This window comes from Aquarana catesbeiana, linkage group LG10 (genome assembly GCF_042186555.1).
Source record: "Aquarana catesbeiana isolate 2022-GZ linkage group LG10, ASM4218655v1, whole genome shotgun sequence".
Lineage (NCBI taxonomy): Eukaryota > Metazoa > Chordata > Amphibia > Anura > Ranidae > Aquarana > Aquarana catesbeiana.
Genome location: NC_133333.1, coordinates 204,280,591 through 204,305,985, shown reverse-complemented (window position 1 = coordinate 204,305,985; position 25,395 = coordinate 204,280,591). Strand labels below are relative to the sequence as shown.

At 44.6% G+C, this 25,395-nt stretch overlaps 1 protein-coding gene across 2 annotated transcripts in view; it reads right to left on the bottom strand.

Moving 5' to 3' along the window:
* Positions 1 to 2,634: 2,634 nt before the first annotated feature.
* Positions 2,635 to 25,395, bottom strand: part of LOC141111128 (F-box only protein 6-like) — a 128,337-nt gene continuing 105,576 nt past the window's right edge. For both annotated transcript variants that reach the window (XM_073603166.1, XM_073603165.1), the window contains exons 2-6: positions 24,317 to 24,576; positions 20,331 to 20,457; positions 13,539 to 13,634; positions 12,088 to 12,223; positions 2,635 to 5,666 (exon numbers count right to left, since the gene is read on the bottom strand). In XM_073603166.1, coding sequence (XP_073459267.1) covers positions 5,424 to 5,666; positions 12,088 to 12,223; positions 13,539 to 13,634; positions 20,331 to 20,457; positions 24,317 to 24,575 — 861 coding nt within the window. In that variant the 5' untranslated portion in view covers position 24,576 and the 3' untranslated portion in view covers positions 2,635 to 5,423. The remainder of the gene's footprint in view (positions 5,667 to 12,087; positions 12,224 to 13,538; positions 13,635 to 20,330; positions 20,458 to 24,316; positions 24,577 to 25,395) is intronic.

Genomic DNA, 25,395 nt, shown 5'->3' with positions numbered 1-25,395 from the left:
GAATTTGGCTAATGCCACATCCGAAGCAGGGAATACAAAAAGATTGCAAGACCAGATATGCCAGAGCCGCCTAACTAACCGTAGTGCATTGCAGTGGATCGTGCAAATCCAATAAGGTCCAGCCTGGGGCGGGCATAGGGGCACCAGGACCCACCGCCAAACAGCGGGAATTCATCAAGGGCAGAGATATATATAGTTTAATTATCAGGGATGGATACAGTGGTGGGCCACCAGCATATAGCTCACTGGGCAATTTGCAGTAAGGTGTATAAGAGGGGGGCAAAAAAGCCCCAACATCCAGTTGAAGAGGTATAAGGAGCCAGGGATATTATGAATAAGTACAGCAATCAGAGCGCTCCCCAAAAGCAATAGCCACAGGATACTCGCCAGCCCTTAGAAAAATGGCTAGTGTCATTAGACGCCAAGAAACACCGCCCACCAGGCTGCCCTTAATCAACAACTAGTAACCTAGAAAAACCTAGCTGACTCAGGTCCGTGCCCACCCAGAAAGTTTGGCACCAGTTCCCCAGAAAGAAGACCCAAGGCTATCCAAATCTCATCAACCAACTTTCACTTGTGTAATCTGCCCACTTGTCTGTCCACTACTATACAAGCCATCATAAGAAAAAACTCATACAATGTTCCAGCAGTCTGAAAAAAGTGGAATTAATTTATCTTCATAAATTTCTTGAGGGAAATTGTTGATAAATATTTATATCCCATCTGAAGAAGCTTCTCCAACTCAGTCTGCAGGAGGGCCGCCATATTCCCTCTGACCATTAACCTGTACACGATTAATATTATTAATATACACCTTTCCATCCACTCCAGCTTTATTGTCCTTATTCAGGGAATTAATCCAAGCCTCGCTGTCAGCGTTCATCACATTGTTATCCATCATTAGAAAATGATCTGCTCTCTCAACAGGATCAGAGGCTGAGCTGAGTTCTTTTCCATGATCTGACTGGAAAAAGCAGACAAAATCCCCGGTCTTCTCCATGGACCATAATCGGGGGTGAAAGGCTAGCCCCCAGTCACCTCCAAAAGCCTCCTGTCCTGGTTGGGTTAGTCACACAGCCCTTGGGTGTATTTATGCTTATAATTGCTATCTTTGGATCAGGATCTTTATGGGGAAAATCTCTGTTTGGGTTTATTTGTGACCATCTCCCCTTTTGTGAATAGATCCTGTTTACCTTATGGTTATATTGTTGGCCAATGTTTATTATGTTTACTTCACCAATCTCTTATGGCATAATGGGACTTGTTTTCCCCCCCGAGGCAGACATGGTGTCCTTATGCTTTGACTGTTATACATCCTCTACCTGGGACCCATATTATATTTGATTTATTCATATCTGTAGGAACACCACACCTGTCAGGGGTGAGTGGGGCTTCTCGTTGTGAATCTTTTGAGACAAACTCCTGGAGATGAATTTGAGGTGACTAACTCACCCCTTTGGGGTAATCACAGGACTTATTTTCCCCCCTGGAATTCCACACTACTTTTCTCTATCTAAGGTATGATGATTAATGGGATTGTTTTTTTTTATGATGGTATATCTTTTACAACTCCCTTACCTGGTTCTCCCCCCCCCCCCTTTCCTTCCCTGTTTACCTTCCTCCCTTCCTCTGTTCTTCCCCTACTTTCCTTTTCCCCCTTTCCTTCCAACTCCCCCCCCCCCCCCTTCCTCTCTCTTCCCCTCTCTTTTTTTCCCCCTCTGCCTCCCCCTTCTCTTTACCCCTCCCTCCTTTTTAATCAATTATTTTCTTGTTTAATTCTCTGTCCCTTTTCTCTTAGGCAGGGCTCCAGTACAGTTAGCATATACATCTGCTAGACACTTTTTATTTTTAGTTGTTGAGTTGTGTATTGGTCTGAGTGCTTGTTGCATGCCCCCCTGTGTCTGTCGTTGGGGAGACTCTGGCGCCTCTGTCTTGGCTGTCTTTTTTTGCCTTTAGTTGCTGGTCCTCATTGGTAAGCAATTTTGTTCACCCCTTCTCTTTCCTTCCATGTTTACCTTCAGCCCTTCCTCTGTTCTTCCCCTTTTTTCCTTTTCTCCAATTCCTTCCTCCTCCTTCCTCCCCCTTTTTCCCCCTCTCCTCACTCCTTTCTCTTCCCTCCTCCTTCCCCCCTTTTTTAATCAAGCAGAGGGCTCCAGTCTGTTGTTGTTGAGTGGTGGTATTGGTCTGCGAGCTTGTTTCATGCCCCCTGTGTCTGCCATAGGGGAGACTTTCTGGCACCTCTGTCTTGGCGTCTTCGAATGCTAGTCCTCATTGGTAAGCAATTTTGTGACTATCCCCCTTTATCACCATTGTTATTACATGTATTATCATCTGTGCATATTCAGTTTATTGTTACTCTGTCATTATGCTTTTGTTACAGATCGTACCCAAAGTGTAAGTAACCCCACCCCTCTATCGTTTTCAGCCAAGGAAGCTGCCATCTTTGCCTCTGTTTAAGCTACAACTGCCATGATGCTGCACATATGATCAGTTATGACACCAGCCATTAGATAAAGAAAGATATCACCGCTCTAGGAAGGTCAATCAGGAACAGACATCTCCTCCATGCTGGAAGTAACAGGTGCCGGAAATGCTTATAATGAAGTAGTGAGAAAAAGTCCAGGACAGCCGCACTCAAAATACTGTTTTACCTTTATTGAGTGATGATCATAAAAGATACATGCCACAGCAGAAAAATGCAGGAAACTGACGCGTTTCACACTGTAGTCAGTGCTTAATCAAGCTATGATTACTAGTGACTAGTGACTTCTAAGGCTTTAAATATACGCAGAGGGATATATACTGGAGCCTGCCATAGGATATACAAGAATTTTGGTAGTATAATCATTTTTATTAAGTTTATCCGGCCCATGACTCCCAGAGGTAGTCTGGTCCATGCCTGTGTTTTGGTTTTTAAGACTGTGAATAGTGGTTCTATGTTTAGTCTAATATAGTCATCTGGGGAGCGGGTGATCATGATACCTAAGTATTTCATTTTGCTAAGGATGAAAGGGGATGAAGCCTGTATCTCCGTTGGGGCCCCTATATCTAAGGGTAGTATCTGGGATTTATCCCAATTGATCCAAAGCCCTGAGTAATTCCCGAATTGCTTTATGGTTTCAAGGGCCGTTAGCAAAGACTGTCCTGCATCTTCCAGATAGAGGAGCATATCGTCTGCGTTTAGGCTAATGGTCTCAATCAGTTGACCACAGCGTAAGCCTCTGATCCCGGGGGGCATGCGAATTGATGTAGCTAGGGGTTCTACCGCTAAAGCATATAATAGGGAGGATAAGGGACAGCCCTGACGCGTGCCTCTAGATAGTGGGAAAGCGTCAGAGACCCTACCATTAATCAGGATCCTGGCACTTGGAGATTGGTAGAGAAGCTGAATCCATTTAATGAATTTGGGCCCGAAACCAAACCTGGCCAGACCGTCCCAGAGATAGTCCCATTCTACAGAATCAAACGCTTTTGCGGCGTCCAGGGACACCACTACTCTGGAACCTATCTGGTCGTGTTCGGCCTGCATATTGATATATAATATAAGTAAGTTAAACGCTGTGTTTTTCGCAGGCATGAACCCAGTTTGGTTGGGGTGAATAAGATTCAGAATCACTTTGTTTAACCGGAGTGCCAGGACCTTGGCCAAAATTTTTATGTCCAATTGCAGTAGGGAGATGGGGCGATACGATTCAGGGAGCGCAGGGTCCTTGCCTGGCTTGGGTATAAGTACAATAAATGCTTCTCTCATTGACTGTGGGAGGGATCCTGATTTGAATATGTGTGTAAACAATTCATGTAATTTGGGGACTAAAGCCTCACTGTAGTTCGTATAGAATTCTAGGGGGAGACCGTCTGATCCCAGAGCCTTGGAGGGGGCAAGGTGAGACATTGCTTCTGCAATATCATCCTCAGTGATGGAGGCCTCCAACAACTCAAATTGAGTTGAGGTTATCTGGGTAAAGTCTACAGTAGAAAGAAAGTCAGCTATATCTTGTTTGGAGTTATTAGTGGTGGATGAGTATAGGGACGTGTAAAAGGAGCAGAATTCACCAGCCACGTTCTCTGGGTCTCGGATCAGGTCGCCTGTGGTACCTCGCAGGGCGACTACAATGGGCCGTTTATGTTCCAGATGTGCCAAGTAAGCCAGTAGATGTCCCGCAGGCTCCCCACACTCGTACACCTTTTGTTTAGTGTAAAATATTTTCCTTTCTGCTCTTTCAAAATGAAGTCCATTCACTATACGGGCCTGCACTTTCACCTGGCTTGCCGCTTCTGTGGAGGGGTTTTCTGAGAGGGACCTCTCTACCTCATTTTTAGTTCAGCTTGTTTAATTACTTGATTTGAGGTTCTCCGATATCTAGATGTTCGCTGGGACAGTAGCATGCGTGCATGAGTTTTAAATGCATCCCATACTATATCAAAGGGGGCTGAGTCTCTGTTGGTCTGGAAAAGAACTCCCATTCCTCTCCCGCAGTCCCCAAATCGGGGACAATTGAGAGCTAAAAAGGGTTGAGTCTCCAGGCGTAAGAGAAGGAGGGGGAACTCACTTTGACCTCTATCCAGTATGGAGCATGATCCGAGAGAATACGTGGGGAAAATCCAGCTCCGCTTAAGGTGGGTACTAGAGATTGGGAAATAAGAATTAAATCTATGCGTGACATGGTATTGTATGACGCAGAGAAACAAGAAAAGGCCCTATCTGTAGGGTGAGTATGCCTCCAGGTGTCTACCAGTGCGAACTCGTTCATAAGTTTCCCAAATCTCATGGGTGAGGGGGTGTGGTTAGTTGAGGGTGGCGAAGCAATTCTATCTAGGTTAGTATCTAGTATCGCATTGAAATCTCCCATCCACAGTGCAGGAACTGATGGAAACTGTGCCATGAATGCCAATCCCTCAGTGAGAATATTAAACTGGAATGGGGGAGGTATATAAAATGCCAGCAGCAACAGTTCCAACCCATTCAGCATGGCATGTATAAATAGGAATTTGCCCTGTGGATCGGATCACATTGTTAACAAGGAAAATTGAACCGTTTTGGCCACTGATATTGCAATGCCTCTGGAGTGTGCAGAGTACGGGGCTTGGTATAGCCATCCCACCCAGGGTTTCTTAAGGGATAGCAGTAGTTGACCCGTAAGGTGGGTTTCAACCAGCACATTGTGTTTTAAGGTAGGCCATAGCCGCATTTCGTTTAGGTTTAGCTCTAATGCCGCGGACATGCCACGTTAAACATTTTAGAGTAGGCATACTAATGCAAACAATCTATAGGCACGCAGCCCTGTATGCTCCCCCGGGCTCAGAGGTAGAACCATGTCCGCACATCAGGTATGTTAAGCAGTGATTGTGCCCACATGGTCCATGCAGAAGACTTTAAAAAAAAACCTTCTACTCTTACTAACACTTGAACTTCTTCATTTTATTCACATACAGGGCTTGCAAGCCCTTTTTTTAGATTTTCCTTTTTGATTTTGTTTTTTTACTCCATGGCACTTGATGGTGTGGGGTGTCACAGACTGCACTGTCAGATCCTCTGGTTCTATGGTGACACTGGTATTGGTGACACGTACCCCATACCAACCGGCCCACCACTGTGTGTCCTTCCCGCCATGACTGAAGTATATATAGCGCACTCCTGGTCCGTAGTCCCGGAACGTGTGAGACATCTATGGAGGAAGGAGACAGTACATGTATGAAGTAGGTTTATATATATTCACACAAATACATACAGATGTACATTGGGGTTGATTTACTAAAGGCAAATCCACTTTGCACTACAAGTGCATTGATAGTGCAGTCGCTGTAGATCTGAGGGGAAGATCTGAAATGAGGGGAAGCTCTGCTGATTTTATCATCCAATCATGTGCAAGCTAAAATGCTGTTTTTTTATTTTCCTTGCATGTCCCCCTCAGATCTACAGCAACTGCACTTCCAAGTGCACTTGTAGTGCAAAGTGGATTTGCCTTTAGTAAATAAACCCCAATGTCTCAACACTTCTTGTTGGAATGTCTAACTGGCCCATCTAACAATTATTTCTGTATGCAGCGATTTTTCAATATGCTCAATGCTAAAAACATAAACTTTGTAAAACTTCTTTTTCAAGTGCATATAAAATATCATAAGTTGATATTTTCTATTTTTCTGTTACCAGATGCTATCTCCTCTTATTCCTGAAATTCCTTATCTGCAGCTTCTTAGAACCTAAAGAAGAAATCTCACCACACACATATCTTTTAACCTATTCCTCCCATGTAGAACTTTGTCCTGTTTTGATAGGCATGGTGGGTCCAGACCTGGTGTGGTCGACAGCGCGCCCCCTTCCCTCCACTGCTGTCACCACGCTTTTCTGTGGGATATGAATTATTAATTAGCGCTTATTGACAAAGCTTGTCTCCAACAACAGGCACTTGCCCCAGACCAGCGGCGTCACAACAAATCCAGAGGGAGGGGGTGTCTCAGAGCAAGTGCCTTAAAAACATCCACCAGAGTGGGTAGAAACAGTCAGTAGCCATGCAGGGTTGTGCCAGCACTTGCTTTCATTTGCAATGTCCTACAGGGAGCTTCCCAGTATAGTCTGCTATACAGATTGGACCAGTTCTAATGATCTAGAACAGGATTAACAGCAAGCCCAGTGTAGAAATTAGTCACAATTGGTGACAACCAGGGGTTCCCTGCCAAACCGAGACGCTACGATCTTACAGCACCAAAAAAGCTCTCTACCACAGTTATCTTAGGTTCCAGACCTGTACCGACCATATATTTCTACACAGCCATGATGAAGGGCGAGGCTATTCCCCTGAAACGCACTGGATTTTTACATGTGAGCTAAGTGCTTTAATAAGCCTACTACTACTACTACAATAAAAGAAAACTGACCTCAGTTACATTAGGCATGCCTCTAAACCTGTTCTAGATCATCCCCCAGAGCATCTCTGGGGCAGCACCCAGAGACCTAAACCAATATCACCAACACCATAACCCCATCGTTTTGAAGGACAAATTATCTGTCCTCCTTTACTTGTTACCTATCCAAACACAGGCCCAGCGTAGTTATACAGTGCCTTGAGAAAGTATTCATACCCCTTGAAATTTTGCACATTTTGTCATGATACAACCAAAAACGTAAATTTATTTTATTGGTATTTTATATGATAGACCAACACAAAGTGGCACATAATAGTGAAATGGAATGAAAATGATAAATTGTTTTCAAAATGTTTTACAAATAAATATGTGAAAAGTGTGGTGTGCATTTGTATTCAGCCCCCTTTACTCTGATACCCCTAACTAAAATCTAGTGGAACCAATTGCCTTCAGAAGTCACCTAATTTGTAAATAGAGTGCACCTGTGTGTCATTTTTTTTTTTAAATCAGAATAAAGTTTATTAACAACTTTTAACAGTACAATAAACAATGCACATTCCAAAGTATTACATTTTTACAATACCTTCACAGAATACAAAGTAGAATAATGTTCTTGTACATAGCCAAAGCAGGTTTATACAACAAATTGAACCTGAGATGCCATTAGTCGTTATATCTCACTGTATATGTATCCCTAGATATGGTTTAGGAAAACATTCTCATCATATCTCTTCCCCAATACTTTAAATTTAACTCACTCCAAGGGTGAGGACACACTGAGAAGTTGAGTTGCCATAGTCTATCAAGAATTAGGTCTAATGGAGCCAAGCCAGGGGTAGCTAGCCAGCATTACCAGATCTTTTGAACCGGGTCAGGCTGCCTCTATGCTGATATATCAATCGCACATATCTCAAAGTTAATCCCATGTTGGCTAACTACATCTCTGAAGTTGGAGAGGTTTGAGAGATCCAATGTCGCAAGATCAGCTTTCGAGCTTGGAACAGTGATCTGGACACCACCTCTCTGACATATTTGTCCATTATAACCTCAACCAGTATACCCAATAAGCACAGTTTAGGGTCAAGAGAGATGGTCACTTGAAAAGTATTGTTGATGGTGTTTACTATTCCAGTCCAAAAGCAGTGCAACTTTGGGCACCACCAAAGGAGATGTATCAGATCCCCATTAGATCCCTTGTATCTCGCATACAATAGGTCTGGGCGGAGTCCAATTGCAAACAATTTAAGTGGGGTACGATGAACCCGCAATAATATATAGTTGTGACAGTCTTTGGATTACATTTAAAGAACAGCAATGGACCGATTCCAGGGCCTCTGACCACTGATCCCCGTCACCCACATCCTCCACACATTTTTCCACAGCTGTGTTGGAAGAGTTCTCCAGGCACTCTGGCAGCAGCATCGCATAGCACCCAGAGATAAACCCTCTAGTGGATGTGGATTGCTGCATCATATTGAAAAGTGGAGTGGGAGACAACACCGCCTGCTCTAAGGATGCTTGCACTTTAATGGCGTGCTACAATTGAAGGTAGCCGAAGTACATTTTGTTTGACAAACCATACCTGGCTTGCATCTGGGCAAATGGGAGAAACCTGCCATTGCTTGAAATGTGACAAAGGTGAGTAACACCATATGCTTGCCAGAGGGCTGCACACTGCAGCTTTGCAAGTTCTGGGTAAGTATTGTTATTCCAGATGGGGCTGTGACTATTAAATCCTGACACTCTTTGTAGTTGTTTTTCTTTGAACCAAATCCTATGTAGTAACCTATACATAGGGTACCTTTTGTTGGACTTTAACCACTTCCATACCGCGCTATTCTGGCACTCCACTCCTACATGTAAAAATCATAATTTTTTGCTAGAAAATTACTCAGAACCCCATAACATTCTATATAATTTTTTAGTAAACACCCTAGGGAATAAAATGACGGTCATTGCAACTTTTTAACTTACACAGTTTTTGTGCAACAATTTTTCAAACGCGTTTTTTTTTTTTTTTAATTTCATGAATTAAAAAACAAAACAGTAAAGTTAGCCCAATTTTTTTGTATACTGTGAAAGATGATGTTACGCCAAGTAAATAGATACCCAACATGTCACGCTTTAAAATTGCGCACACTCATGGAATGGTGCCAAACTTTAGTACTTAAAAATCTCCATAGGCGACGCTTTAAAATTTGTTAAAGGGTTACCAGTTTAGAGTTGCAGAGGAGGTCTAGTGCTAGAATTTTGCTTGTGCTCTAACGCACACGGCGATACCTCACATGTGTGGTTTGAGCGGCGTTTACATATGTGGGCGGGACTTACGTGTGCGTTCGCTTCTGAGTGCAAGCTACCGGGGACAGAGGCGTTTTAAAAAAAATTTTTTTTTTTTTTATTGTTTATTTTACTTTTTTTTACACTTTCTCTTTTACATTTTTTTTTATCACTTTCATTCCTATTACAAGGAATGTAAACATCCCTTTTAATAGGAATGGTGCGTGACAGGTCCTCTTTATGGAGAGATGCGGGGTCAATAAGACCCCACATCTCTCCTCCAGGCTTGAAAGCATGAGATTAAAAAAAAAAAAAAATTGAGGATCTCATGCGAGATTGTTTACAATCGTGGCCCGGATGTGACGTCATAACACCCCACCCGGGCCTCCGATGGTCATAGAGATGACTGGGGACCATCTGGTCACCAGTCATCTCTATGGTCGTCATCCGGCAGCGGCCGATTCCTTCTCCGGGTCCCCGATGGCACGGGAGAGCCCGGAGAAGCACCGGATGGCGGAGGGCCCTCCCGTCGCCTCCCGTCGCCTGTAAGAACGATCAAGCGGTGGAACTGCCGCTATGATTATTCTTATGGTTCACAGAATCGCCAGCTGAAAATGAGGATATCTGAACGATGCCTGTAGTTGCAGGCATCATTCAGATATTCCCACTGAAAGTCAAGGACGTCATATGACGGCCTTGGGCTGGAAGTGGTTAAGAAGAGCTGGGCCTCAAGCACCTTATCCCTAAACTGTGACAGCAGGAGAAATATGTTCAAACGGCAATAGTCCACAATCTCAGCCGAGACTATGATCCCCAAATATCTGAACTGCTCCACTATAGGCACTGGGTAGAAAGAAGATAACTGGGGGTCAAGAACTCCATCCAGCAGGAACAGGGCTGACTTGGTAACTAGTGTGTAATTTAATATCAGTATAAATACAGCTGTTCTGTTAAGCCCTCAGAGGTTTGTTAGAGAGCCTTAGTGAACAAACAGAATCATGAAGACCAAGGACCACACCAGACAGGTCAGGAATACAGTTGTGAAGAAGTTTAAAGCAGGGATAGGGTATAAAAAAAATTACAAGCTTTGAACATCTCATGGAGCACTGTTTAATCCATCATCTGAAAATGGAAAGAGCATGGGACAACTGCAAACCTACCAAGACATGGCCGCCCACCTAAAATGACAGGCTGGGCAAGGAGAGCTTTAATCAGAGAAGCAGCCAAGAGGCCCATGGTAACTCTAGAGAAGCTGCAGAGATCCACAGCTAAGGTGGGAGAATATGTCCACAGGACAACTATTAGTCGTGCACTCCACAAATCTGGCCTTTATGGAAGATTGGCAAGAAGAAAGCCATTGTTGAAAGAAAACCATAAGAAGTCTCATTTGCAGTTTGCGAGAAGCCATGTGGGGGACACAGCAAACATGTGGAAGAAGGTGCTCTTGTAAGATGAGACCAAAATTTTACTTTTTGGCCTAAAAGCAAAACGCTATGTGTGGTGGAAAACTAACACTGCATATCACCCTGAATACACCATCCCCACCATGAAACATGGTGGTGACAGCATCATATTGTGGGGATGCTTTTCTTCAGCAGGGACAGGGAAGCTGGTCAGAGTTGATGGGAAGATGGATGGAGCCAAATACAGGGCAATCTTAGCAGAAAACCTGTTAGAGTCTGCAAAAGACAACGATCCTAAACATACAGCCAGAAAAACAATGGAATGGTTTAGATCAAAGCATGTTCATGTGTTCGAATGGCCCAGTCAAAGTCCAGACCTAAATCCAATTGAGAATCTGTGACAAGACTTAAAAATTGCTGTTCACAGACACTCTCCATCCAATCTGACAGAGCTTGAGCTATTTTGCACAGAAGATTGGCCAAAAATGTCACTCTCTAGATGTGCAAAGCTGGTAGAGACATCCCCAAAAAGATTTTCAGCTGTAAATGCAGTGAAAGGTGGTTCTACAAAGTATTGACTCAGGGGGGCTGAATACAAAATGCACGCCACACATATTTATTTGTAAAATATTTGGCAAACCATTTATCATTTTTTTCCCACTTCCACTTTACAATTATATGCCACTATGTGTTGGTCTATATAAGAGTGAAGAGCCAGCAACTCCAGAGTCCTTGTTACAAAAATGTATTGGCTACATATGAGCATTAAAAAGCAAACAACTGATGTGTTTCAGCTTGAGCCTTAGTCATAGCCTACACTTTGTGTTGGTCTATCACCTAAAATCCCAATAAAATACATTTACGTTTTTGGTTGTAACATGAAAACATTTTGAAAAATTTCAAGGGATATGAATACTTTTTCAAGGCACTGCACACACATCAGTGCTAATGATGTCAGATGTGCCCAATATGTGCAGCAACAGCAGAGGTGGCAGGAGCAACAGAGCTCTGCTTGTGCTAAATAATAGGAACGCCCACAAATCAGGCTTCTGGCAGAGGGAGGAACTAACAGGCAGTAATGGGATTTTTTTTTCTTCTTTATTGCACAATAATACAGCGGTTCTTTACACAATCACTGATAAGTATTTCTACATTAACCACTAGACCAGCAGCTAAGGTTTTATTGCTCATGAGACTTCTTCTTTAACTCCATAAAGTCTCAGATGTCAGCAGTTGTGTTAAAATAAGAGCAGAATGACCGGAAGCATGCAAAGAGAAAAATGCTTTAATTAGAGCTTTAGTAATTTACTGTACCATGTTAGCCATGAATGAATGCAGAAAGTTTGCTCTTTCTTGTATAAACTAGTGGTTTAGCAAACTTTGAAAAAAGTGTGAAGCTGGTGCTGGGCTTTCTTAACAGCACTTTTTGCAAAAAGGTGTTTACGTATAATTAGTGCCATTGTAAATTTAGCCTATATCTGCGCTGCGAAGCAGTGGTTATGCATGCAAACCTTTACAAAAATTGGATGCAGTCGCTCCCTACCTCCTGCCAATGGGCGTCACTCCACTGCGGTATAAACACCAGCTCCGGGGAAAATTTACAGAGAACCTTCTTGTCTTCGGACAACAGATGCACTTTTATTTCGTACTGACAGCCACAGTCTGCCCTAGCTGCAAACCTGTACGGACATTCAAAGGAAATAATGGCACAAGTTATAAGATTTCCTGAAAGAAGAGCTCCTGCTATGATAGTCATAGAGTGATCTGATATTCACCTGTACCCCCACTATCTACTGCCCATCAATGGCAGTTGGGTATAAAGAGATAAAGATGACAATGGCTTGTAAGTTTTATATTCAACTTAAAGTACATCTAAAGCCTTGGTGCCCAACATGTGGCCCAATGGCAGCATGACCACCAATATGAGGGCTATGAGGAGGTTAACTTTCAACATGAATGCTCTGCACCCTAAACATTCTCCTCTATCTTCATCCATGCCATGCTCCTCTCTGAATCATTCTCCTTCTTTTCTATCCACCACCATTTCCCTCTCTGGTCACTATCATTCCTTTCTATCAATGCCCACTCCACCTCTCTGATCGTTCTCCTCCACATCCCTCCATACCTTCTCTCCTTTACTCTTCTGTCATTGATCAAAGTCCACTGCTATTTCCTCTATACACAGCTATCAGACTGACATCGTTGCTCAATGCCGGGGCAGGAGATGTTCGTCCTTCCGAGCTCCTCCTAGTCTTCTCTCAGAGGGCACATCAGAGTCAAGGAGGAGCCTAGGGGAACCTTCCCTGGCTCTGTTTGACTAGCATGACAGACGGTAAGGGATGGTTGGGGTCTGGCTGGATGCCCGGTGCTAGCAACGCTACTGGTGCCCCTCCCTCACCTTTACACTAACTGCACCCTGGGCACATGTCCTCTATGTCCACCCCTTGTCCTGACCCTGGGACATGTGGCCCAGGACCACTGTGCAAATGCCTGGTGTGCCCTATGGCCAGTCCAGGCCTGCTCACTAACACCAATGTTGGGGGTTATTATTCCACTCACTGTCACCAATGCTGGGGGTTATTATTGCTCTCACTGACACTAATACTGGGGGTTATTGTACTCCAACTTCTTCAGTGCGCATTGCAATACACTGCAAAAAAATGCAAAACAAATGCAGCAGGTCTGCAATTTTTGGCCGTTGAGGTGTGAAAATGTGCTGCTATTGTGCAGTCCTCTGGAAGTGTCTGGGTCTGCACTTGACCCCCACTGATCTAAAGGCTCCTGTATGCTTTCAACAACATTCACAGGTAAATATTGTATATAAAATTTTAGGGGAAGTACACACAATAGTTAATATAACCAGCAGGTCAGTTTCAGGACAAAGATCTCAATGTTCATAAACATACATTTTGAATTTGTGAATTTATTTGCAGTTCTCTTCCATACAGCTTGTCATTTAGTTCATTATATGTTTTGAAAAACCTTGTTGCTCACCAATCTCTGATGACGATATCTGGCTGGTCACTGTCCATCAATTCCTTACTATATCCCATCTTCCGTAGGTCTATAAGCTGGGACTTCAGACACTTCCTATGGAAAACCAAAAACAGTTACCTAAGGTATCCCATACAACATACTTGCCAACTGTCCTGAATTTGCTGGGACATTCCGGGAGTTTGACCCTTTTCCCGATGTTAGCGTTTCCCGGGAAATGTCCCGGGAAATCCCTTTTTTCACGATTTTTTGCCGCTGCCGCTAGAGGTCCGCGGCCGGAGGAGACATTGTACACCATTTTACAGAAGACCAGAAGAAGTAACGGCGAGAACAAACAAGAAGCGGATCTGGCGGGTGGCTACAATAAAAATTGAGCTGTGATGCCGCCCACTGGTCTGCTGATTGTTAAACTTTCTGAAATACACATATTTCTATTGTGGTGTAGGATCTGGGCCTGCTGTCCCTCCATCCCTCTTTCTTTCCTTCCTTCTCTCTCTCCCTTTGTTTCTCCCTCCAGCCCTCATTCATCTCAGACTCTAACCACACCCCCTTTGAGTCATACCCCCTTTAAACCACACCTAACATTTGGCTTAAACCACTCCCATTTTCCTGCCGCTATGTCACACCTACAAACAAATGCCCTGCCCCATAATAATAATAAGAATCCGCCCACAGACAAAAAAGTGTCCCTATAATTTTTTTTACAATGTTGGCAACTATTCTATTATGGCTTCCACTGTAAGGAGTCAAAGTCACACTGTATTAAAAAAGGAACAAAAGAGTGCATCACCCAGAAACAGACGGCCTCTAGCACTCTTCTCCTCTAAAGAAAAACTCATTGTCTGAAAGCATTAAGCTGGCTGTTCTATTTAAAGGGGTTGTAAAGGTAAAAGTTTTTTCACCTTAATGCATCCTATGCATTAAGGTGAAAAAACATCTGACAATACCGCCCCTCCCAGCCCCCCGTTTTACTTACCCGACCCCTCGAAGGTCCTGCGTTCGCTCCCGACATCCATTTCGCCGCTCAGCCTGGTCGTTGATTGGCTAGAGTGGATGGATTGAAAGCAGCGCAACCATTGGCTCGCACTGCTGTCAATCACATCCAATGATGCAGCGCGCTGGGGGCGGGGCCGAGTGATACAATGAGCGGCTATGGCCGCCGGCTGTATCACGGGAGCGCGCCCGCAAGCACTTGACACCTTGCGAGGGAGCTCACATGAAGGTGTTAAGTCCTTGCGGGGGGGAGCCGAGACAGCCGCTGAGGGACCCCAGAAGACCATTTTCGGGGCCACTCTGTGCAAAACGAGCTGCACAGTGGAGGTAAATATAACATGTTTGTTATTAAAAAAAAAAAAATAGCTTTAGTGATCCTTTAACTTGCGCATATCTTTTGTGTTGCATTGAACTGCATCAGGTTATTATTGTTCTGTAGTATGCTGACATCTAGTGGAGATTTTGGGTCACTAAAACATGTTTACTATGTGATTTTGGTTTCCCTCTCTGTCCTCCTCTCCCATTCAGTACTGGTTAGTTTAGTCCTAACTAGACCCTCCACATTTCTTTCATGTCCCCCCCAGTCAGTGTTAGTACTTCACAGAGACAGGGTTTAGGGAAGCCATTGTCTTCTTACACTTCAAAAGACTGAAAAAAGATCTTCTGTACTGCAAATAACTGAAGTAAAATTGTGTTGGATTCAATGTCTGTGCCTTATTGAAGAGTTAAACTGCCTGAAGATGGTGTCAAGTCAGCATACTGTCTGGGAAGACTGGGTCCAAGGAGTTATGTCAATGCATACCAGTGATGGGAGTAAGTCACACATGTGCAAGTCACAAGCAAGTCTCAAGTCTTAACCTTCAAGTCACAAGCAAGTCCCAAGTTACTGTAGCGAAAAGCAAGCAAGTTAAGTCAAGTCCCTGCTAGAAGTCAAGCAAGTCAAGTCAAGTCATTTATTTTGGTCAAGTCACAAATTAAGTCAAAATACTGATCTACCCCGAAGCCGGGACTCGGGGGAGCTTTCTTTTGTGGGGGGGGGGGTGGGGGGGTGGGGCGGCTTTTGCCTAGGCCAAGACACAGAACTGGTGGTGCCAAGTCATTGCAAGTCAAATAGCCCAAGTCAAAGTCAAGTCGCAAGTCATTAGTGACAAGTCAAAGTCAAGTCGAGTCATTTATTTAATTTTGTCAAGCAAGTCGCAAGTCCTCAAACAGGTGACTCGAGTCTGACTCGAGTCAAGTCATGTGACTCGAGTCCCCCACCTCTGATGCATACAGCGGCATTGGAAACAGAAAACTGGCCACCCATTACAAAATAAATATCCCAAAAAAATTAAAAAAATAAAAATTTCTTTATCAGTTTAGCCGATTTATATTCCTCTAAATATTTTTGGTAAAAAAAAAAAAATCACAATAAGCGTATATTGATTGGTTTGAGCAAAAATTATAGCGTCTACAAAATAGGGGATATATGTATGGCATTTTTATTATAATATTTTTTTTTTTTTTTTTACTACTAATGGCGGCTATCATCGATTTTTAGTGGGACTGCGACATTACAGCGGACAGATCGGACACTTTTCACACTTTTTTGGGACCATTGACATTTAGACAGTGATCAGAGCTAAAAATAGCCACGGTTTACTGTATAAATGTCACTGGCAGGGAAGGGGTTAACACTAGGGGGGCGATCAAGGGGTTAAATGTGTTCCCTCATAAGTGTTTCTAACTGTTGGGGGATGGGACTGACTGGAGGAGGAGACATATCGCTGTTCCTAATTACTAGGAACAACAGATCTGTCTCTCCTCCCCTGGCAGAATGGGGATTTGTTTTTACATACACAGATCCCCGTTCTGGCTCACGGACATCGCGGCCGCCAGGCACTCGCACCGAGCGTGCGCCTGCTATGGCTTTTAAAGGAGCCGATGTACCCATTGGTCGATTCGCGGGAACGAGTCAACTTGCCAGTGGCGTACCAACAGGGGCGGGGGGGGCGGTCTGCCCCGGGTGGTACACATTAAGGGGGGGGGTGCAGTAAAATCAATTTTTTTTTTGCCAATGGTAGTCCCCATGGATTGGGCTGGCAGCTCAGCTCCTTCTCTCTGTTCAGTCGAGCGATGTGCAGGGAGGGAGGCAGGCAGAGGCAGACAGGAGAGGACATGATAGCAGAAAACAAACACTTTTGCGCACAAGTGTGTTAATCAGGTGGACTATAGTCCATAACGGAAAGTGTCTCAGGCCTTGCTGCCCTCAAGGATAGGGATATCCTAGTAGTCAAACAAGAAAATAGAGAAAAGGGGGCGCACCAGACATTATCTTTGGATATATTTTATTAAAAATATAAATTAAAAACTACTCACAAACATGTGAAAGAAAACCTCAGTTTAATGACAACAGTCTCCAGATGACAATAGAGAAGACTTGAGAGTTGATATTTTTACAATGACAAATTTTTGTGCGTGTTTTTACATTTTAAATGGGGGGGGGGGGGGGGGGGCAGATATAGGATTCACCCCGGGTGCCAAATGTCCTAGGTGCGCCCCTGCAACTTGCTGAAGTAAATGTGCATGAGCTGGTCAGCAAGTGGTTAAGGCTTAACTTGTAGGAACTGATCTTAGCATCCTAATCCTAATGCTGTGAGGCAGCCATGCAAACCCACGAGCCTGTACCAGGTCACTCCTGTACTTGGTGGGTTTTCATCTCAGGATAAACTTTCTATAAAGTTCTTTTGAACTGTTGTCTACATATTATACAATATCTTACTCTCATGACTAACTAGTACTAGATACGTCATGACCTGGATCCAGTGCTGTTTCTTGGCCTAGGCCGACAAGGCCCAGGCCTAGGGCGGCACTTTACGGGGGGCGGCATTCCCGCACGAAAAAAGCCTCCATCTGCCGAGTCCCGGCTCCCACACACAAACCGTCCCCAGCTACAGACCCCCAGGCAGGCGGCTTACTGCAGCCTGTAGTGATGAAACAGCGGCGTGGCTTGGCCGGGGAGGGAGGGCGAGGACTAGCGCGCCATAAGCGGCCAGTGATTGGCAACACTCTAAGCAACTGACGGAGGCTTCGCCTACCCTCCTCCGTGACATCTAGGCTCAACGCAGGTGTGCTCACCCCGCTGTCTACTGTTACTACTAAACACAGAAGCCTCAGTTCTGTGCTTACTGCTGACAGCCCTGAGCTCATCTCTACCGCTGGCTTCCACAGAATCTCCCAGCTTCTGCACCAAAACAACGTAGAGACACTTGCCCGGTGCTGTGTGATCATGGGCAGGAGTACGGGGCTGGGCATTACTTCAGACGTCGGGATGGCGACCCCCATGCCTGATGATCCCATGGCTGCCACTGCCAAGTGAAAAGTGAGTTGCAGCTACACTGCATGGGTAAAGCCAGAAAGAAGGGGGGGGGGGTATCTTATGCAAAGCTGAGGAGATACAGAGGGAGCTGAGTTAAAGAGATGCAAAGCTTAGCTGTTGGGGGGTTGCAGAGATAAGCTGTAGGAAAGGTGCAAAGGCGAGTTGTGGCCAGGGGTGCAGAGGTTAGCTGTAAAAGGGGGGAAAGTGTGATGAAGTGAGCTGCGGTCATTGAAGGGGGAGGCGTGCATAGGTGAATTGCAGAAGGATGGGGGTGCAGAAGTGAGTAACAGACATGGGGTGAAGAGGTGAGTCGCAGAAAGAGGACGCAGGGGTGAGTCGCAGAAAGAGGGTGCAGGGGTGAGTCACAGAAAGAGGGCGCAGGGGTGAGTCACAGAAAGAGGGCGCAGAGGTGAGTCGCAGAAAGAGGGCGCAGAGGTGAGTCGCAGAAAGAGGGCGCAGAGGTCAGTCGCAGAAAGAGGGCGCAGAGGTGAGTTGTAGACAGGCGGTGCAGATGTGAGTTGCCAAAGAGTGTGGGTGTGTAGATGTGAGTTGGAAAAGGGATGGGGAGTGTTGAAGAGGTGGGTTGTGCATGGGTGGGAATGAAGAGGTGGGTTGTGGATGGGTGGGAATGAAGAGGTGGGTTGTGGATGGGTGGGTGTGCAGATATGAGTTATAGACAGGGGGTGCAGGTGAGTTGTGGATTGGGGTGTAGTAGTAAGTTGTGGATGGTGGGTGCAAAGGTGAGTTGTGGCAGGGGATGCAGAGATGAGTTGTGGACAGGAGTTCAGAAGTGAGTTGTAGATGGGGGTGCAGAGGTGAGTTTTGGACGGGGGCAGAAGTGAGCTGGGAACAATTTTGGACGGGGGTGCCGAAGCAAGTAGTGGTTGGGGGTGCAGTCAGTGCTGTTTCTTGGCTAAGGCCCAGGCCAGCACTTTTTGGGGGGGCACCATCCCAGCACGTAAAAAGCCCCCCCTCTCACGAGTCCTGGCTCCCGCAGACAAACTGTCCCCAGCTGCAGCCCCAACTGGCAGCGGATGGCTTACTGTAACCTATGGCTGTGCTGTTTTCTGGTGGTGACTTGACCGGGGAGGGAGCACTTAAAACAACTGACGGAGGTTCCGCCTACCCTCCTCCATAGCATCTATTGCAACTTCCTCCTGCCTCCTGCCCGGGCTCTGTGTGTTTACGATTGGAGACAGGAGGATGAGGGGTACCACCAGGACAGCCAGGTACGATTCTTATACCTCTTGGGCACTCTTTTTTCTGTTTGATAAGCTGCACTTATGGGACTGTAGTGATGGGCACTGATAAGCCTGCACTGATGGGACTGTACTAATGGGCACTGATAAGGCTGCACTGATGGGCACTGGTGGGACTGCACTGATGGCACTGTACTGATGGGCACTGAAAATAACAGATACAACATTTGAAATGGTATACAAAACAACAAAATATAGAAGTAGGCACTTGGTACCCACAGAGAGGAAGAGGTGGAGCTCTGAGAGGAAAAGGTGGAGCCTAAAGAGCAAGGGTGGGGTTTATAGATGACAGGGCGGGTCTTAAACAGGAAAGGTGTGGCCTTGACAGGAAGGGGTGGGTCATAATTTAATTAGGGGGTGCACGAGTTTAGTCAGGCCTAGGGCAGCACAAAACTAAATACACCACTGCCGGTAATGCTCAGTGAAGTCGCCTAGACCTTAGTCTTTTACTAATATATATATATTTTTTCAGTTAGCAATTAAATTGGGTGGGTGGGGGTGAAGGGCTAATAAGGAGAGTTTAGGTCTTTTGCACTGCAAGGTATACTGTAGGAAACTTTCAATCTGATTGGCTGCTATAGAGTACTTTGTTTTATACTTTGCTCTCTGCTTTGCCTTAATAGTAGCCAAACACATTTAATGGCAGTTGGATCAACACATGTCGATTGTTTTAAAAATTGATAAGCTCAGTAGGGTTGATTTACTAAAGCTGGAGAGTGCAAAATCTGGTGCAGCTGTGCATAGAAACCAATCAGCTGACAGGTTTTAGCCCTGGTTCACATTGATGCGATTTGACATGTGACTGGTATTGAAGTGGTTAAAGTACTTTTTTTTTTTCATTTTGGATAGAGTAAGGGAGGGTTTGAGCTCCTGTCAGTTTATTTTTTACCATCCCTGTCTCATTGCAGAGATTTCCCTTCACTTCCTGCCCCATAGCCAAACAGGAAGTGAGAGGAAATCTATGCAAATTAAGGGAATCCATTGCTCCCCCCTCCAGGCCCTCAGAACTAGTGTCCCCACTTGAAAATTTCAGGGCGGGTCTTAAACAGCAAGGGGTGTGGCCTTAGCAGGAAGGGGTGGGTCATATTTAAATTAGGGGGTGCACGAGTTTAGTCAGGCCTAGGGAAGCACAAAACCTAAATACACTACTGCCTGGATCAATGAGGACCTTCATAGACTTACTCAAATGACGTCACAAAGTACTTGGTGACTGTGTCATCTGGATGCTGCTGTCCGTGCTCGCCTGGCAGATCCTCTACCTTCCAGTGATGACCCTCGTTTTTCTCTAACTTCCAAAACTTGAACCCTTCTGTAACAGAATAAAACGATACAACGTAATAAATAAAATAAATAGACATACTATTTTCTAACTACTTTTTTGGCCACTTTCTACTTTTACTTTCTAGCATGTGACCATTGGCGTCACTAAATTTCAGCCACATCAGATAAAATTAAAATTTATTCTTGTTGGAGACATGTATTTGGGAGAGAAACGTTATGGCATGTGATATTTCATCATATATTTGTCATTTAATGTACAAAACTAACACCTAAAGTGGACTTCATTTAATTGAGAGCTTAGTTTTAGGGTTGCACCGATACCACTTTTTCAAGACCGAGTACAAGTACCAATATTTTCTTTCAAGTACTCGCCGATACCAATTACCGATACTTTTTTTAATGTCATGTGACAGTGGCACTAATATGCAGCACTGATAGGTGGAACTGATGGGCACTGATGAGGCATGTGTCAGTAGTTTTTTATTTTTATTTATTTTCTTTTTTTACAATTTTTTTTTTTTTTTTTACAATTTATATATTTGTTGTTATTTTTTTTTTTTACAATGCTTTCTTTATTGCTTTATTGGGGGGAGTGGACGGTGTCAGTGTTTTGTTTTTTTTTATTATTTTTACAAATTTACTTTAAAATATTTATTTATTACAATGTTTTTTTTATCAACCCTGTTGGGGGGGGGGGGGGGGCTTTGGTGAGATATCAGAGGTCTAAACAGATCCCTGACATCTTCCCTTTGAGACACAGAAAGGGACTGAGGACATAGATCCCCCAGTCCCTTTCTCTGCAGCCTTAGCTGCACTGAAGAAGAATGGAGAGGAGACGATGCTCAAGTATGAATAGACAGAGTCAGTGATCGCTGACTCTCTTCATTCGGAAAAGGAAGGAGTTGGTAAATGACAGATTTACTGGCTCCTTCCTCTGCTCTCCTTCCTGACAGATCCAGGATGAGCCGGGGCCGGAGGAAAACTCGGGGAGGACACAATCGGGGATGATCGGTATGGCAGTGGGGGCACTGACTCTCCCCGACAGCTGCAGGAGGGAGAGGAGGAGAAGCGTCAGAAAAGCTCTACAGGGAGATCAGTGCTTGTAACTGCCCCCACCACCGCACTGATCATCTGTGAGGCTCCTGCTACACTGAGGACGCTGGGTGTACTGGCCTCCTGCCAGGTATCGGGTCACACATTGGAGCATTTGCATGAGTACAAGTACTCGTGCAAATGTTCGGTATCGGCACTGATACCGATAATAGCATCGGTGTAACTCTACTTACTTGTTAACCTGTTATGCAGTCAGACTAGATGGAAAAAAAAGGGTAATTTTGAAACTGTTGGCAGCAACACATCTCAAATTTGGGACAGGGCCATGTTTAGCATCCCCTCTTTTACCAACACTCTGTAAACATCTGGAAACTGAGGAGACCATTTGCTGGAGTTTTGGGAGAGGAATGTTGTTCTATTCTTGCCTGATGTAGAATTCTAACTGCTAAACAGTCCTGAGTCTTCTTTGTTGTATTTTTTGTTTCAAGATTCACCCCATATTTTCAGTTAGGGCCAGGACACCCTTGAGTAGATGCAATGCTAATTGGTAGACTCAGAGACTTCTATAGGTAGACATCTACACAGTGGAAGGCCTCAAGCCGGATAACACATCTGTATAGCTAGGACCGCTGTCTCCTATGGCAACTAATCTTGCAACAGTCAATAAAAGGTAGTTGTATGTAACACTTGGTAACATAGAACAGTCCTTTTACTTATCTCACAGCATCCCACTGTAGATTGTCACTCACTGGAGCTCCCAGTCTCTCACCAGACTTCCAGATCCCAGTCGTCACTTGATCCTCTTAGCTTTTTCACAGCTATCCCGCTGTATACTCCTCAAGCATCACCTCCGCTAGCCTGCTGGGTCCCTGGCTTGGCACTTACTGATGCTTTCCCACTTCTTCACCGTCCCCGGCTGGTGAGAAGACTTGCTACAGCTTACCACCTCTGGTAACAAGGTGGATGGTCCCTTAGTGCCGACAGCTTCCCCTCAACCTCCAACCACAGCTGGTTCCCTGTCCGGCTGAACCTTCTCAACTCGGTTGGACTCCAATCCTGCAGTCCCAACCCTACGCTGCTTCTCCTGCTCCTGGATAGGCCTTAGGCAGCCTAGCAGCCAGGTGTCCCTGGGATAGGCCTCAGGCTTCCGGCCTAGCAGCCCAGGGGGACATAACACACGTCCACCCATACAGCCGTCCAGGTGGCACAGAACCCCGATCACCTGACTCTGCCCAAATAAGTAGGCTCTCCCAGCAGGCCAAGGAACTAAAGAAACTCCTGCCAATTGGCTGAGACACCCCATCCATTCATACTCTGACCTTGTGAAGCCCCCTGTCATTCTAATGTCCCCAGCCACAGTGCCACCTAGTGACAGAAAAGAAAGGTTACAGCAATCCCAGAATTAGAGGGGAATCAATTGATCTTCTAACAATTAGCCAGGAAAATTACCACCTGGCAAACTAAATTTATTAGCAACCCTGCCTAAACACCCAGGTACTACATATTTATATATATATATATATATATATATATATATATATATATATATATATATATATATACACACACACACATATACATCAAGTGTTGTTGATTGGAGCTCTGTGCAGAGGGTGTGTTGCACTGCTGTAGATCCAGACTGCTGAACTATGTGTGAGAACAGCAGTCTGCCACTTCAGCATGTTGCTGGAACAGGTCAACTCAGTACACTGTTAAGTGCACACATAGTAACAAAAAAAACCCTATATTTTGCCTGGCTGCAAAATAAGTAAAAAAGAAGTAAGATTGCGGTTGGGCAATTGTATATCTGATGAAGGATTAATAATGCTTTCCACTTAGCCCTGTGATTTATATCCAGGCCAGGGACTTGACTTTCCTCTGCTAGTGTATGTAAGCCCAAGATCCATTTTTAGTACCTTTGGTATTATCTATCATATACGGAGCTCAATTTCCAACTGAAGTACAGTATTTTCTGGCGTATAAGACGACCTTTAACACTTAACAAAAAACGGCCAAAAAGCGGGGGTCGTCTTATAGGCCGGGTATAAAATGCAGCCCGCTGTATGTCAGCCTGCCGGATGTGCGGTAATACACCGCTGAGCCAATCCCAGCAAGCGTTGTATTCTATTAATGAATACAGAGCCTTCTCAGATTGGAGAAACAACCTCTGCCAATCCGAGCAGGCTACTGTATGTGGCCACTGTATGGCTTTGAGAGTCAGAGAGGCACGGACTGATGATGTTACAGCCTCTGCCAATCCGAGCAGGCTTTGTATTCATTAACAGAATATATCTCTCACCGTGATTGGCTCAGCGCAGTATGGCTCCAGCTCCAGCAAGAAGAAGGAAATATAGAAAGTATGAAGTCTCGGAAGGGGGGGCCGTCTTATACAGTGAGTATAGGCAATAACTGTAGAAAAACAGTAAACTTTGGGGGTCGTCTTATACGCCTGGTCGCCTAATACACCAGAAAATAAGGTAGTGTGCATAGCAGGCTGACAACACTACTGCTAATTGTAAGGCAGTGGCTTAGCGCTATCAGCCTGCAACAGGAAGTGCTGGTTCTGGCAGGATCATCAAATAAGAAACTTTACAATAGAGGCCCAAAAATGATTTGCTTAAGAAAACTGTATAGAATGAGGCATGATGCCAAACAAACATACTCAAAACAGATTTTGGGTTTACATTAACCAATAGAGTCTGGTGACCTCCCCACCTCTAGCCAGTAAATGGACACAGTAAAGGAGTGGCAGCACATATGCATACAGTACATCTAATTGACTTCTAGTATTGCCCTCCACATAACTACGTTACTAACGTGCCTATGTGTCTCACCATTTGCACAAGTATTTTTCAGTAAATTACGTCTGCGGTTGCTGAGATAATAATATTTCTTCCAGTCTTTTGGCTGATGTTTCCAGTCTTTGGGGATGTGTCCCATTTTCTGACATATCATCTTCCACAGCGTCGAAGAGTCAATGACGTCCCTCCACTGCCTACAGACCAGCCGGCAGCGACGGATCAAGTCCAGAGGTGGAACCAAAGACAAAATCTCCAGAAGAACATCCTCTGGGAGGAGGGTGATATTGAGCATCCTGCAAACACAAAATGGGCATGTATTAAAGAGGACCTGCCATGCAAAAAAAAAAAGAACTTGTCTATTTAAAGTATTATTCCAACTCATACCAAGTGGTTTTTAAAGGATCCAGGACTGGTTGTATAGGTAACTTTGTATTATATAGGTTATTTATTTAATGAAGGAGCTAAGCAACATAGCCTTGGAGACTGACCCAGATTGCTCTGGCTCTTGCTGTATACATGTTTCGGCACTCAGATGCTGTATTTTATGTACTGTATACTGTTTATTTAAAAACAAGATGGTTTTCTGGTTGAACTGTTGAACCTCTATTCTGTGGGCAGAAACACTCCATACCTTTTTTCCCAATATATGATGTAGTAGTCATGACACAGTGGAGATAGTAGAGTGGGGCTTAGTGGGAAATAGGAAAAGCGACAGCGTGTTTTTAAATTGCCCTCCCCCCCCCCTATAGTTATTTTCATATTACAAGCTTGCACTACACATTGCATAGAAAAAACAGTGCTTCACAGTAAGGCGGCACATGGGACCTCCTTCCGTTGACCACCTAGCCTGTCTGTAGCCTTGACTATTCTTACATTATGTAGAGGGTGACATCCCCACCCCTCCTGGCCTCAGATACCAACAACACATTGGATCTCAGTGCCAGGGGGCATTTATAAACACTCTGTCACTTGTCTCTTTAACAAATTTTGAACTGCCATATGTCTAAAAACGCCAAGGTGGTGGGTGCTTATTTCCTTAATGCCCTTTTTAAATGGCACTGCAGAAATCACCCTGGGCTGACCAGTACACTTATTCATGGCTTGAACCAAGC